The 16,545-nt window shown below is 33.4% G+C and overlaps 1 protein-coding gene across 3 annotated transcripts in view; it reads left to right on the forward strand.

Annotated features, from left to right (window-relative positions):
* Positions 1–16,545, forward strand: part of AKT3 (AKT serine/threonine kinase 3) — a 344,608-nt gene that overhangs the window by 243,635 nt on the left and 84,428 nt on the right. For all 3 annotated transcript variants that reach the window (XM_049776508.1, XM_049776506.1, XM_049776507.1), the window contains 2 exons: positions 2,094–2,216; positions 13,068–13,196. In XM_049776508.1, coding sequence (XP_049632465.1) covers positions 2,094–2,216; positions 13,068–13,196 — 252 coding nt within the window. The remainder of the gene's footprint in view (positions 1–2,093; positions 2,217–13,067; positions 13,197–16,545) is intronic.

A 16,545-nucleotide genomic window follows, 5' to 3' on the forward strand; every position in this document is an offset into this window, starting at 1 on the left:
TGGTACTACATTTTCATCTCTAGCACTGTTGAAGATCACGCCTCAGCACAAGCCCCTGAACACTGCAGGGTATGGCCCAAGTATGCCACTCCACAAAAAAAAGAAAAAGCACTTTTCTACAATCAGTGTTTATTTTTATTTATATCATAGTTTTAGTTGCATTTTTAATTGGTAGTACAAATCACTATCACTTTACATTTGACAAAATACAATTATAGAGTTTAGACTGTTGGCCAGATATCTTAGTTTTATTATAACTAATGTTTATCTATTTTTTCTGCAATAGCTATCATCTACTCTTTAGTAAATGATGAGTTTCTCTATTTAACATTGATCTTAGTATAATAATAGATTCTTGGTTTAACTGGGAAAAAGAAGAAGGTATTTGTAGAGTGCCTCTTATCCTAACTTACATGTTGTAAATTTATTAATTTAAATAATTAGATAAACTATTTTTAAAAATGTGTAGAAACACTAATAGTAATTATTTTGAAGATATGATGATCAAGAAGGCATATTTCTCTGATCATAGACATGGTTGAAAACATACTGTGATATGCTTAATACTGTTAGCTCTCTGCATTGATCTTGGCAGTTGGGGGAGCCAACTTGAACCATTGCAAATTTAAAATTGTTTTGATAGCTTGAGTACACTTTATTGTTTCTTTGTTTCTTTTTTAATTATCCTAACAAAGCTTGATATAATGATATTAATAAACAAAGGTCAGGAGTTTGTTTCTTATGCATGAAATTGTTCCTTCCATTATTTAAAGAGCTAGCCTAAATAAAGAGCTGTTTTGTAATTATTAATTGTTAATAATTAATACTTATTAATTGTTGAGTGCTGTATCTTTTAGATCAGTGATTTTCAACAGTTGATGGCATTGACTCTATTGCAACAAATTTATGAATTTTTGACCTTATGCACTATACATTAATTATCAATTTTTCTTGTTCTGTGCTTTTTTCTTCTTCCTTTATTTTTTTGCTTTTTTAATAATGTTGATCCCACTTACCTGGAAAAATGTAATCATAATCAGCCAGGTCAACTATGTGATACATGCTCTTTAAATAAGTTATATATATATAAAAAAATCATGGTCTAGGTGGGATATATCACTCAGAGATTTCTATGCCTACATGTGTAAAGCCTTAAGATTAATCTACTGCATGCCCCGTCTCAGCACCACTTTGTATATCACTGATATCCTGAGATATCACTAGATGTAGACTTGGTAAACTCCAACACCAAACTCTAACGCTGACCTGTCACACCTGTCACACCTAGCATCACTGACAGTATCATCAGGATTGGCTGCTGGGCTTTAAAGCACAGACAGTTATTTACAGAAATGTGCTACAGAGTACACAGATTTGTGCTAGTCTGCAGTTATATTAAGGATGAAATTCACTGTTTTAAATAATTAGGAAATAGAGGAGCATATAAATGATTATACAAGAATAGACTAGTGTCATAATTATGTGAAAGTTGAATATACATTGAAAACTATGGAGAATGATGAAGGTTTCTCAGTCCAGTTTGTATATTACTCAAATCAGTAACTTTAAATCATACTATTTTTTTACCACAGAAAATAGATTCAGACCCTGGATATATTTCTAAGTATATAAAGTTGAAGTAATAGATATACTAAAACGAGTTTACATAAATCAGTTTTAGCAAACTAACAGCCTTTTCTTTGAAATCATAAATATATCTATGCTTGTGTTAATTAATTTTAATAATTCCTTAGTATTTGATCCTTGAAAGAATGAAGCAAAGATTCAGTGAGAGGGAAATGCAATCTGATGATGCATATTTATTTCCTCTAGTAACTGAAGGTTAAATGGATAGCAAGCAGAATGCCTTAAACAAGATTGGTATATTGATTAAAATGCTGATTTAACAGCTCCTTTTCTCCCCCTGGAAACCTGGAAAAGATAAGCCAGCTGCTGTCTAAGAGTGCTCATGTCCACTGAGAACATACTATCTATCATCACAATATGGTGATGAGAGGTGTTTTATGTTTGTGTTAATTTCCCCCACTAAATCAGTAATTATTACAATCCTGTCCCTGCTGTTTACCCTACAGCTGTTTTTCCATTTGTCGAGAGAGCGGGTGTTCTCTGAGGACCGCACACGTTTCTATGGTGCAGAAATTGTGTCTGCCTTGGACTATCTACATTCTGGGAAAATTGTGTATCGTGATCTCAAGGTAAAAAAAAAAAGTAATCAAAATTTCTTTTTGCATAGACTATAGGGACAAACACAAAGTAATTACAAAGTTAAACAGTTTGGAGAAAAGCAGATTTAGTAAAGAAAAAAGAAATACACTGAGTATTTTGAATGTAGTTTACTGCATTTGACAGGGAATTTTATTCACTGGTATGTATGTGATTCATATGTGTTTAAGATTTTATTACACAAAAAAATTTTAGCGTGACTACTCTTATCCAATATAACAATATAAGAGTTGTTTCTGTATTATAAGTAATATTAATATATAGTTAAAGTTAATTAACTTGAAAAGTAATATTTTAAAATAAGTGTCATGATTATATTCTATTATATGTGAAGAAAAGCTTATAATAAACTTTTTGGTATTAACTTTTTGCTAGGTTTTAATAACTGACATATTTTCAATTTATAACCTTTTATTTTACTTCTCATTTTGAAGGCACTGTATTTGTTTTATCAAAATACTGCCTTTAATTTTTTAAGTTCCTTGCTATGATACTGAGGAATAGCTCAGGTATTTATACCTGAGATTTTATTTTGTAAAAAACAGAGGGTAACTGTTTACTATTCATATAATTTGTATTGAAACTCCTCAGTTCTACCATTATAGATCTAGTAAAAACAGTCCAGACAGTGCATAAATATTTCTGACATTGTATCAAAGCTTTGATAGAAATAGGCAGTATGCTAGATATTGCCTATTTACCATAGTTAGCTGATCCATAGAGTAATTTACTCCAGGTGTGGTCCAAACCTCCCACCAAAAAAAAAAAAAAGAAAGAAAGAAAAGAAAAGAAAAGAAATGAGGCATGATATCTGCTACTGAGCTATATGTGTTGCTTCCAAACTTAAGTTTTCTGATTATTGTTCTTACCTGATTACTTAATTAATATTAATTTTATTAAGATTATTAATTACCTAATTATTTAATTAGGTATCTAGCTTATTTCATGAAGTTTCTGTCATCTTGATGTAATAAAATCTTCCTTGCATAAAAGTATTACTTTCTGGGCTGGAGAGAGCACAGCAGTAGGGCATTTGCCTTGCACATGGCCACCCCAGGACCAATGGTGGTTTGATTCTGGCATCCCATATGGTCCCCTGAACCTGCCAGGGAAGATTTCTGAGAGCAGAGCCAGGAGTAGTCCCCGAGCGTCTCCAGGTGTGACCCCCAAACCAAAAAATAAATTAATTAATAAAATTACTTTCTAAATAGTATGCTGAATTTTATTTTTCAGGATTGTTTTATACAATGATATAATGCATTATATATTGTATATAACAACATTAATAAAATTATAATTTTGGATTTTGGTTAAAAAACTTGACATATAAAAATTTAGAATTAGGGATGATCATTTAAGTTCCAGAGTGAACCTGATATTATACAAATTGTATTTGGCCTGAAACTTCTTGTATTCAGGAGTATGATAGAATTTAACATACTGAATCTGATACCTAGAGGTCTAGATAAACCTATATATGTGTCTGGAATCTAAATTTTAAAAATAGAAGTTAGTTATATGACTTGAAAAAAAAAACAGTAAGTTATGGTACATTCTTAGAAATAGCTCTTCCACTGACTGACTCCACCTAACTCCATTTTATATTTTATGTCTCCTATTTATAGGAGATAGATCTCCTGGGTTTAAGATTATAAGAATAATGGTAATAATATCCAGAGACAATAGAGATGAAGGCCAAGAAGGTCAGTCCCTGGTAGGAAGCTTGCCACAAAGGTGAAAGCAGTTAGAGAAAAAGGAGTCCACTTAGAATCTAGATAATGGTAATTGGAACTGATCACTCTGTCAAGAACTGGATGCAGAAAGGGATAAAGTGACATGCATAATATTCTTTTATTAACAACAGTGCAAACAACAGTGTAGTGTCAAAAAGGGAAGGGGATGTGAGGTGGGATGGAATCTGGGGCATTTGTGTCAGGAAAACTATACTGGTAAAGGGTGGATAACATTCTATGACTAAAAGTCAAATATGAATAATTTTGTAACTATAGAGCATAATAAACAAAAGGATATAAGAATTTTGAGGTACTCAGTAATGTATACAAAATGCTAAATCTAGAAGATGATGAATTTATTAGCCTAAAGTAATGAACGGAATATTCCATTGATTGTCAACAATTACTTAATTAGGATAATCTCTTCAGAATTATCTATTGATTTCTCATTAAATAAATAACTTCAAATTTAATCCTTTGATGGAATCGGAATAAATTTAATAATTATTAAATCAGAAATATAAGGCAACTGCTTGATTATTTACTATGTGCTTAGACCTCTAGCTTACTAGAGAATTCAGTGACTTTCTAATATATAGCCTTAACTTAAAGATCTATACAAATGTATGATATTGTACAGAAATTATGAACATCTACTACAAAACCTTAAAACATATTGGTCTTTGCATTTAAAACTTATTCAAATGTTAATCATAGCCGTAGATCACAGGACTATGTGTAACTGAGAGCCATAAGTGGGGTTATAGAAAATTTGAAAATTAGTTTTTAGGTAAGGTCCTTGAAGCCAAATGCCTATTAAATTAGTCACTCAAATAATGTCAATGTAATCAAGTCTATGACTCCTGAAGCATTATACCATTCTTTCTAGAGTTCAAAACTATATGGAATTTATAACCTAAAATGAAAATAAAGCTGTCAAAAAGAATTAATATTTAAAATATATTAAGTAAAATTTAACAGATATGTTAAGAACAAAATTAAAAACTTTAAACATTAAACACATTTACTTAGTCTCAAATTTATCTTTGCTTCTTTCTTTACTTACTCAATTACAAAAAGTCATTTGAAGTTCCTATGGTAGCTGCACCTTTCAACTAAATAAGTACCCATTTGTCTTTGGTTTATTTTACACAATTCTGTATTTTATGTCCAAGTTATAGATATTTATTCATATTTTGTAATACAGTGATGAACATAGACAAAGATATAGTAAACAATGTGCACTTAAAACAAGTGTTTAATTGATTATATGAAATGAGTTTTATATCCTGATTACTTAGGGAAAAATGAGTATTGATTCATGACATCATAAAAATATGAAGAAACGTCTTATGAGACTTTTTTGGTAGAATAAATCATACTAAAAACATGTATTCTGCTTAATTCTGACTTTGCTAGTATAACCTTTCTTTTCAAGGACTTTGACCATTCAACACCAAAATAAACTGATTAAGATAGGCATTTAAAATCTATTCAAATGTTACTCATTTGATTAGAAATCTTCACTAAGGTGCATGTAGCATTACAAGAATTTATAATCTCTTCATGAGTTTATAATGGAATGAGAAGCAACAAACAATATTTTAATTTATGCTATGTATTTTTAACTTTTTTATTGAAAACTATGAATTAGTTACAAAAATATTTATGATTATGTTTTAGTGTAGAATCTTGCAAAATCAATACCTTCACCACCAGCCACTTTCTATCCCACTTGCACTACATGTAGCCATCCTGCTTTTCTTCATCAGTGTTGACTTTCCTCCACCAGTATCTCCAGTTTTCCTTCTGTTTTCCAGCTTGCTTCTATAGCAGGTACTTTTTGTTTTCTCTCTCCTTCACATTTTGCATTGTGGTTTACAATTTCTGGTAGACTACATACCTATCACTTTTACCACCTTTGAGCAGCAATTTTTGTCCAGAATGGCCTCTTTTCTATTAGTCATACTGGTACCTTCCCTAACTTAACCGTATATACTCAAGTATAAACCGAGTTTTTTCTGACACAAAATTTGTGCCAAAAGCTCAAACTTGGCTTATACTCGGTCATACAGGTTATTTGATTCAATGTGCATGCACCAAATCAAATACACGTAGTCTTCAGTTGTCTTTCTGCTGGAGTGGGTGGTGCTTCAGCTCAGTACACAAGTCGCAACTGAGCTGAAGAGGTAGGTGGCTGAACTGAACTGGATGCCACTGAACAATTTAACCCATAATTTTCTGTGCTTTGTATGAGACCTACAGCAGTGATGATCTGAGAACTCAGTAATGACGACAATATCTATGCTGATACTCTCACATCAGATACAGCTGAAGCTCTGTTTGGACATACAGATGAGGAGGAGAAGGAGGAATCCAGTTTTGAAGGATTTTATCCTTTGTGATTCAGCTTGATTACCTCTTAAGCTACAGTTTTCTGCACTTTATTTAAAATTTTAAAGTTATTGTTGCTAGTTTACATTTTTTCTATAGCAATAAATATTGAAAGACATTTAACCTACTGATTTTTCAGTTATTGTAATTGTTTGGGATATGTTTTTATTTTTGAAATTTACCAGTGGCTGATGCATTTTCCACCTCGGCTTATACTCGAGTCACTAAATTTTTCCAGTTTTTAGGGGTAGGCTTATACTTGGGTTGGCTTATACTTGAGTATATAAGTATTCCTATACCCTCATTCTTTGTCCAGTGACAAGCTTCCTTACCAAGGACCAATTTTCTTATTCATTTGTGTTGCCTTTGGCATTAGTTATTTCTGTATTGTGCTCCTTTACTCCTTTATGTCTTGCATATAAGTTAAAGCATTCTGTATGTCTCTCTCCTTCTTACTCATTTCACTCTGCACTATATTCTCCAGATCCATCCATATGCAGCACATTGCATGTCATCATCATTTCTTAAAGTAGTATTCAGTTGTATAAATGTACCAAAGCTTCTTCATCCAGTCATCTCTTCTATAATTATATACCTAGTTTTCTTATTAATTAGCAAATTCAATGAGGAATTTAATCAAATATGTTACTAATAGGAGAAAATGTCATATATATTTAGGCTTTTTAAGATCTAGTCTCCAAATATTTACCTAAGTCCTCCAAATTTTCTTCAACGCCCTGATGCTCATTCAGATAAACCTACCGTCTAACTGGAAGCAACTTAATTGCTTTTTTCTACTTGGACTTCTCCAACTCCAATGATAGTCAAGTAGCTACTCTTGATTCCCTCATTCAAAAAAAAAAAAAAGTTAAAGAGGCTAAAGAAAAAGGAGGCAAGGATTTTAAGTACTAACCCTGTACACAGCTGAATCTAGTTTGATCCCTGACAGACATATGGTTCCAGAACTTTGATAGTAGTAAATAGTGAGTGTAACTGACTGTAGTACAAAAAATATATTATAGCCTCTGCTATTAAGAACCCTTTCCACATCTGAAATTAAATTGTATTATTATCAGGTTATACTTCTTATTTGTAATAAATTTCAACATAGCCAGGCAACTTAGGATTGGGTTTCTATCATTGAACATTGATTCTTTTCCATCTTAAAATGTAGACAGTTGGGGCCAGAATGATACCACAGAGTAAGGCATTTTCCTTGCAAGCTGCTGACCCAGGGTGGACCTGGGTTCGATCCCTAGCATCCAACATGGTCCCGCCAGCCTGCCAGAGTGAATTCTGAGTGCAGAGCCAGGAGTTAGTACTGCCAGATATTCCCCCCCAAAAAAGAACACTGAAAGTAAAAAAAAAATTTGTTTCAGAATTTTTAGATCACTCTTTTGATTTCATGGTCATTTTATTCCTGAAGCTCTACTTGTATGATTTTTTTTTTTGTTTGTACTTTGCTTACCTTATGCCGGTGTATTCATTGTACAGTGAAAAAATTCCTTACAACATTTTGGCTCTGAGGTAGACTTAGCAATATGACACTGCATTTGAAACTAAAGTGAGTAAAAGAGGGACTGTAGTGGTGCAGAAGTAGAGCACATGCCTCACATGTAGAGGCTTGGATACAGAAAATAAAGAAGGATAAAGAGAATATGTTGCTATGATAGAAGAACCCTTAGAATTATAATTTTAATTATAATGTTAGACATTAAAAGTGAAAAGCCCACCTGCATATATATGGAATATATTTTTAAACTTATCCTAGTTAGCTTAGCATATAGAAGACAGAACATCCCAGCATGTGTCTCAAAAATCAATTATAGGCTTATCTATGTCATGGTCTTTCTTAGGAGTCCACAGATGGGCAAAGGAGCCAATGGTCTATCCTGGCTTCAAGCAGCATGTCCACTGATCCTGGTTTGCCCTGATTTTTTAGGCTCTGTGATACGCATTTCATATTTAATTGTACTAAGATTAAAAGGTTAATAAATATTATTTAATAGACAGGTAAGACATTTAGATTTACTTTTATCCTAGGCACAGCAACAGTAGGAAGGAGCATAATACTTTGTTATCTACCATGCACAGAAGGAAATATTTTTAAATATGTTTTTAGGGAAGACCTGGAGACTACTTCAAGGGATAATTGGCCAGCTGGACTGTATGATTGAAAGCTAGGATTTGAGGATACAGAACTGCCTTAACCTCTATTACTAGGAAATATCAGATCTAGCCACTATGACTCTTGGGTGGTCTTCAGGACTATATCCTGCAATACACAAAAAGCCATGAGATGCCCAGGTTTGAACTTAGGCCATGCATGCAAAATATGTGCCCATCACTGCTGAGCTATCTTCCTGGCTCTTATTTACTGTTTAATTATCTACACTCAACCAAGACTCTTATCACTAATGTCTGTCTACCTCCGTGTGTTTCTGTGTATGTGTGTGTTTGTGTGTGAATTGTTAGGTAGCAACCTCTAAATAACTCAAGTTAGAAGCCTTAATCATATCTTGAATATATCGAAACAGTCAATATGTATTTCACATTTGTTTTAGTATAAAAACGAAGGAAAGCCAGGAGATTTAGAACCAAAGAAAAATTATTTATAATATTATTTTCTACTTTACACAGACTACTTTAGAAAGGTTTGTTTATAGGCAGGGTTATTATTATTATATTAGTGCTTATTGGCAATACCTGCTAAATAAGGTTGTGAGACTATCACTGCTAACACTGCAACTAGAAATATATGAGTACCATGGCCAGATGTACATGATGAACAGTACAATCAAAATGTGCATGAGCACCACAAGATTTGACCCCCTCCCCACTTATATATGTGCAATCTTTGCAGGTAGATTGTTTCATAACTTACAAACCAGCCCTTAATTCCTCTATATTTGGTAATATATGTATGTTGCATTGCTATTTTAAATCTACATTAAGTATATATTAAAGTTAGCAGTCACACTGAATTGTTGTATACTTGTGCAATTTAGGTTGTCAGGTCATATAGAGATGCCTGTATTTCAGATTGTTTGAGGGATCCAACTTGAATTTACATAATTCCTCTAACTTGATACCATATTTGTCTAGTTGCTCTTGTTGCACTGTTGCATTATGCTGCCATGCCCAATCCCCATGTCCCTCACTCCATTTCTCACAATTTATCCCCAGACTGAGTCTGTGTGTTTTTTATATTACTTTATTTTTAAAGCTGATTTATAAAACAAGTACACAATTACCAAACAAATCTTAGTTTGCCCAGACTAACCTTTTAGTGTAGAACCTTACAACCTTTTTTTCTATCCAAGACACATCTTCAGATCTGAGCAAACTGGTTGATGTTGACTATCTTTAAACTCGTGAGAGCCAGGAATGTAACTTAGTGGTAGAAGTATGATGAGACTCTGGATTCAATACCAGTCACCACAGAGGCAAATTATTCCTTATTTTGTCCTGAAAGTATCTGATTTATATTTTTGTATGAGTCTTGGGGTTTAGGCATCAGAATATATTATAGACACATTGTTGTACAAATGTTTGATGTTTTATATATTCTGTTTAGTATTCATAAAGTATTAGAGAGCTAAAATACCAAACACATTGATATTTTAATCCATGTGATTCATTTGATTGTGTCATTTATTATGTTTGAATCTTTAAAACAATCTTATCAAAATAATAGACAAATACTACATTCTGTCATATTATCTATTTTACATATTATGTACATTTATTAAATTTTTGAAAAGAACATTTCAGATTCTTAAATTGTCTTACATGTTCTAATATATTCACGTGTTAACATAATAGAAATGTTTAAAAAACTTGAATGGAGCATAAAGAGACTAAAATGAATCAAAAACAGACTTTCTAGTGTATACTCTCTCATAGCAAGATAGGGGAGAGGAAGAAGTGGGTATTGGTTTAAAGGAAAAAGAAACAGAAGAATTAAGAAGAGAGGCTGGGACAAAGAGAATGATAATAAAAAGCAAGAAAGAGAAAATGATAGGTGCTCTTTCTTGATGTTTCAGTTTGTTAGACTCTTAAAAACGTGGACTTGACTTTTAGGTTTAAGGAAGCAGGCGAATAAGAAAGATGCAAAACTTCCTAATTTGGGTAAAATAACTTTTATTTAAGTTTTAACTATATTTTAGAGGAGATAAAGAAAGGTGTATATGTTCTACAAAGAGCATAAGCCTTTCCAGAGTGAATATAATAAAGGAGGGAGGGGGAGGGAGGGAGGGGGAGAGAGAGAGAGAGAGAGAGATGTTCAGGAAATAATTTTAAGAACACAGACTTGCAAAGCAACCTAAAAATGTATTTTTGATCTATTTAGTTTTTGGATAGAGCTGGAGCAATAGGACAACAGATAGTCAGATCTGACATGGCAGATCCAGATTAGATCCTTTAGCACCACACATGGTACATTAAGCCCCCTTATCATAGAATTAACAATACAATGGCAGGTGTGGCCCAACCAATAAAAGACAAAAACAAACAAACAAAAAAAAAAAAAAAGAAAAGTCAAAGACACAGACTAGACTTATTTTTGAATGATCTAGTATTGAACTGGTGAAGGGGAGAGTGTTCTTTTTTATAACTAAAACCCAATCACAAACATGTTTATAATCATGGTACTTAAATAAAGTTATTTAAACAAATAAATAAAACATGTTTTGAGAACTGGGTGATAGCACAGAGGTAGGACCTTTGCCTTGCATGCTGCAGACCTGGAACAGACCCAGGTTCAATTCCATATGGTTCCCCATGCCTGTCAGTAGCGATTTCTGAGTGCAGAGCGAGGAGTAATCCTGCAGTGCCCAAACACCAAAAAAAGGGCATGTTTTTAGTATTTGTTATTTGTTTAGCTGGACAACAGTACATTATCTCACTACTCAGGTGTTTAAACACCATTTGCTAAACTGGTTTCTGTTTTATTAGTCATTTGATATCAATTTTATGTAGTTGGTATCTGTTTTGAATTTGATCCTGACTTCATTCTTATTGTTTTTTATTTAACTAATCATTTCAAAGATATTTCAACTTTGTAATATTTTGAAATATGACTATTGGCTATTTGACTTTGATGCTTTTAATTTGTATGTTTAAAAGAGTTATTTCTTTGGGGGGGTTGGGCCACACCCGGTGACACTCGGGTTACTTATGGCTATGAACTCAGAAATTGCTCCTGGCTTGAGGGATTATATGGGATGCCAGGGGATTGAACTGCAGTCTGTCCTAGGTTATTGTAGGCAAGGCAAATGCCCTACCATTTGTGCTACCACTCCGGTCCCTAAAAGTGTTATTTCTTAACTACACTAACAACTATCATTGACAGTGGTAGTGAATGAGAGAAATAGAATACAGGAAGGCAGTCAGGGAGGAGGGAGATGGAAGGCATTGGTGGTGAGAAGATTACATTGGTGAAGGGGTTGATTATAAACATGTTTGTAATCATGGTGCTTAAACAAATACCATAGTTTCTGGGATATAAGTCAACTTTTTAACCCATGAAAAACTTAAAAGTTTAGGGTCGTCTTATATGCCAATATACGGCATGCTAAGACTTACTCCAGCTTCGGGGAAAAGTGATCTGCCCCCCTCTTCCTGCCGCATCCCATCCAGCTGCCACATAGAGGAGCTGCGTTACCGAGCATCACATCTCATCCAGCCACCCGGTATGCCGCTTTCCGGTGCCCAGTCCTTTGCTCACTTTTTATGGACACAGAGGAGTTGCTCTGTCTTTCTCTAACTGTCCTATTAATCACTGCACCCCAGACAGCTGCACTTGGAGGAGCCCCCCTCTCCCTGCTCTCAATGTAGATCACAATTAAAAACTCACAGTCACTCACTACAAATGACAAATGTAAAATGATTGTTGGTACTCCAAATTCTAGCTTTATTAAACATATACTGTTAACCTTTGAGGGTTCTACTCTTTTTCTCTTTTTGGTGTGTGTTAAAGAGAGGTAGTCTTATACAGCAAATATAGCCCAAATCCTAACAGGAAAAGTAGGAGGTTGTTTTATATGCCCAGTAATCTTATATGCTGGAAAGTATGGTATATTTATAAAAATATAAATAAAAATAAAAATAAGTTATTTCTTCATTACAAAAAATTATACAAGGTTATATTTAGATTGATTTATAGCAACTACCAGAAAAGGATTTCTATGAGTGAATGGAAGGGAAAGAGGGAGGAAGGAAAGGAGAGATAGAGGGTGCTCTTTGAAGAATTAAATAGGCTATAGTCCTCAGAATTTATACAATAATGACTTACTTACATCAGTTTATCATTGTGAAGTATTTGATTAAACAAATTTTTCTATATTTGTTTTGTCTTTTTGTTTTTGATATGGGCGCCACACCCATTGACATTTGGGTTACTCCTGGCTATGCACTCAGAAATCACTCCTGGCTTGAGGTATCAGTTGAAACTTGGGGAATCAAATCTAAGTCTGTCCTGGGTCAGCTGCATGTAAGGCAAATGCTCTACTCCTGTGCTATTCCTCAGCCCCTATATTTGTAAACGTTAGAAACTTCTGGCTTTCAAGTAATGAAAGTTCTACCAACCTTTATCTTCACTTCCCAGAATATTTCTCTGTGATTAATTTTTCAAAACAGGTCTTTTCTATATTTGAAGAAAGTATTTAATAAATTATGTCATTCTTTCATACACAGTTGGAAAATCTGATGCTTGATAAAGATGGCCATATAAAAATTACTGATTTTGGACTTTGCAAAGAAGGAATTACAGATGCAGCAACCATGAAGACATTCTGTGGTACACCAGAATATCTAGCACCAGAGGTATATAGTTTTATTTATGGGAAAAATTTTTTCAAAGAGATTTTTAAAATGTAATATAAGCACTTTTACCTATATTTCAAAATGAATAAAATTTATTTTGTTCTCATGTTTTATAATATGACATCATATTGAACATAATAAAATGGCAGTAGGTTCATTTTGAGAGTAATGTCAAATAAGTCTCAATCACTTATCTCCCTATACAGAGGGTTCCACTGTGATTTACTAATCTTTTATTCAACAAACATTTATTATACATCTGTTCTGTTTTTGGTGATTTTCTGTATAGTATTATTTGTAAAGAAGATATAAAATACTTTTGAGGAACTTCTGGTGGGGAGAGCTGTTAAAAGCAAATAACATGGTGCCATTTGATAAATGAGTACCAGGAAGAGACAGTTTGGGGCTGGATTGAGGATAGTAGTTAAGAAACTTACTTGGCATGTGACCAACAATCTCTTTTTAGTTGACAGCAGCTATGTGCCTTTCCTTCTATCCCCATCCTATCACTGCCAGGAGTGGTTCCTAAGCTGGTTGTGTAAGTAAAACCACATGCCTTGCCTGTGGATAACTCTGGTTGGATCTAAGGTTGCCAGGTGCACCCTTGTGCTACCTTCCATTACTCTCAAGACACACACACACACACACACACACACCACCTGAGCCATCCTTCCATTATCCTCAACACACACACACACACACACGTGTGCACACACACACACATGCACACATTACCCCTACCCCCTGTACCATCGCCACCACTACCCCAGACTGAGCATCATGCAACCTTAAACCCCACTTGACAGAGAATCTTTTGGAGGGCCCCTGGACCTCCTAAGCACTGCAATGGGAGGTAAATATAATACAGTCACATTGAAAAAAAATGTTTCATATTCTCAACAAGAGAAGACAAAGAAATTAGGAAAAAGAAGTACACTGAGAATGTTACTAGCATTCTTGACTCTCATAACTCATACTAGTTTATTACTATAATAATTCTTTACAGCTGAGATTACATTTATATTTTAGACTTTCAAGTTACTGTAAATAAGTTATTTTGACTTTAGCACAGTTGCAGCTATCATTTGGTAAGGATTGCCAAAATTTTCACTTTCTCTGTTACAAAAACTGCAAGTTAAAATTCTCCATTTTTGTAACTGAATTAGGTAAAAATTTTAGAAATAAAGTGTTCCTTGTTTACTCAAGTAAAAGATCATATTTTCTAGACTAGTATTGTTTTTATGAATGTAATATAAAACAAAATCTTTGTTTCTCTCTGGTGCTTAATTACCCTTGCTATATATTTGCCATGGATGATGATATCCCGTTTTTAGAATAACAGAATTAGTTTGTCACAATTAGGGGAAATTATATCTGAAGAAGATAAATACATCTCATTTTAGAAGCAGATGATCTCCTAAGAAATAAAGATATTGTTTCATATGTAAATGGCATCCATTAAAGAACAAACCCCAGAATTTGTTTCAAGAAGAGGCCAATTATTTCTAAATAGGAAGTTTACAATTCACAAGAATTATCTACCATTTTTATTTAAAGATAAACAAGAAAACATTTTTGTATACCTATTTTTTATTGCACAAGTCTGATCTTTAAAAGCAGTTTATACCTGAGTGCCACTGAGTGAGGTCCAAAAATTAACTTAAAAAAATAAAACCAGCTTATATACCTATGACTGATATATAATGATTTTTAATTAAAATATTAATACATTTTGGCCCTGAGCAGTAGTACATAGAGTAGACACCTTGCACATAGTCAACCCAGGCTCTAACTCTGACACCCTTGAAGGTTGCCCAAGCCCTCCAGGAGGAGTGATACCTCAGCACAGCCAAGTGTGTCTCCCAAAAATGAAATGTTAATATCTAAAAGAAAAAAGTAATGTTAATATCTTTATAGGGTGATAATCATACTTCCTACCTGAGATTGATAAATCTTGAAACAATGTACTTCTACAATTTCAATTCTTAATTTCAAATATGTGTGTAAAATCTTGTGTTTTTTAAATTTGAGATGACTTAAATTGTGCTTAATCTTTTCAGAACCAAAGTTAATATTTCAACTCTTTTTCACTGAATGAGCATTTCACTAAAGATTATTTAGTCAATAAAAATAAGCATTGAGTATATTTATGCGGTACCTTGCATTATTGGTAGGTGCTGAAAGCACAAAGATTATAACTAATGCTTTTTGTCCTCAAATAGCTTCATTTTTGGAGTTAATATACCATGAAGTCAAAGAAAAGGAATTGTGCATGAGCCTGCTAGGAGGATCAGTATTCGTAAATGAAAGCGGGAAGATATGCAGATAGACTAATAGATTGTAGTTTAAATTTGTTCTCATGTAGGGCCTGGGCAGAGGCACAAGCTTTACTAGGGTGTTTGCCTTGCGCAGTTCGATCCCCCTGCATCCCATATGGTCCCCTAAGCCAGGAGCAATTTCTGAGTGCAGAGCCTGGAGTAACCCCTGAGTGTCACTGTGTGTGGCCCCAAAAAAGATTGTTCTCATGTATAAGGGAAAGTCAATTTTGAGGTAACGAAACAGGCATACCTAGATTTAGAGAAAAACTGCAGAGCTGAAACTAGCCTCTTCCCTCTGCTTCAGGTGGCGTTTCTCACATTGACATTTCTATATGCCATATTTTTTGTGGTGAAATAGTTGTAGTTGTCAGATCTTTACACAATCTTAAGTACAGACTCTTTTGTGACCGACTCACTATCAGTATTTTTTTGAGGAAGACTTGTTTATATGTTATGAAAAGATCTTATGGCAACTTATTCTGTATCTAACAGTGATCATTTTTATTACTTTTTAAACTGATTTAATTTAGTAAAAGTGTTTCCTTTAAAGGTAAATGGAGTACTGATAATAGTTTTATAAAAGTGTTAGGTATCAGTTGAAAACTAATTAGCTGTTCTATATATGAAACTCAGCTGATTTGATGTTTTTAAAGTCTTCCAGCAAGCTATCAGAAAATGTAAGACTGAAGTAGAAAATGCTATTTTTTAAAGAATATATTTTAAAGTATCTGTTACCATTTCTCTTTGAATAGGTGTGGTTATTTACTATTAATAGAGAATAAATCTGGTTTTTTTTTAAGATATTGCAGAAACTCAGTTAAAACAAGCATATAAACTATGCATTTAGGGTGTCAAATCTCTAAAAATACATTAGGTTTAAGTGAATATCTTCTGCACTTTTTTATATTAAAAATAAATAAATTGGCCTACTTTACCATAGATATTTTGAAGGGATATTTTCACAGCATATACTATATTTTCACACCTAGAAATTATAAGAGGAATTAGAAATCACATATAAAAATCTTATT

Source organism: Suncus etruscus, chromosome 7 (genome assembly GCF_024139225.1).
Source record: "Suncus etruscus isolate mSunEtr1 chromosome 7, mSunEtr1.pri.cur, whole genome shotgun sequence".
NCBI classification, from domain to species: domain Eukaryota; kingdom Metazoa; phylum Chordata; class Mammalia; order Eulipotyphla; family Soricidae; genus Suncus; species Suncus etruscus.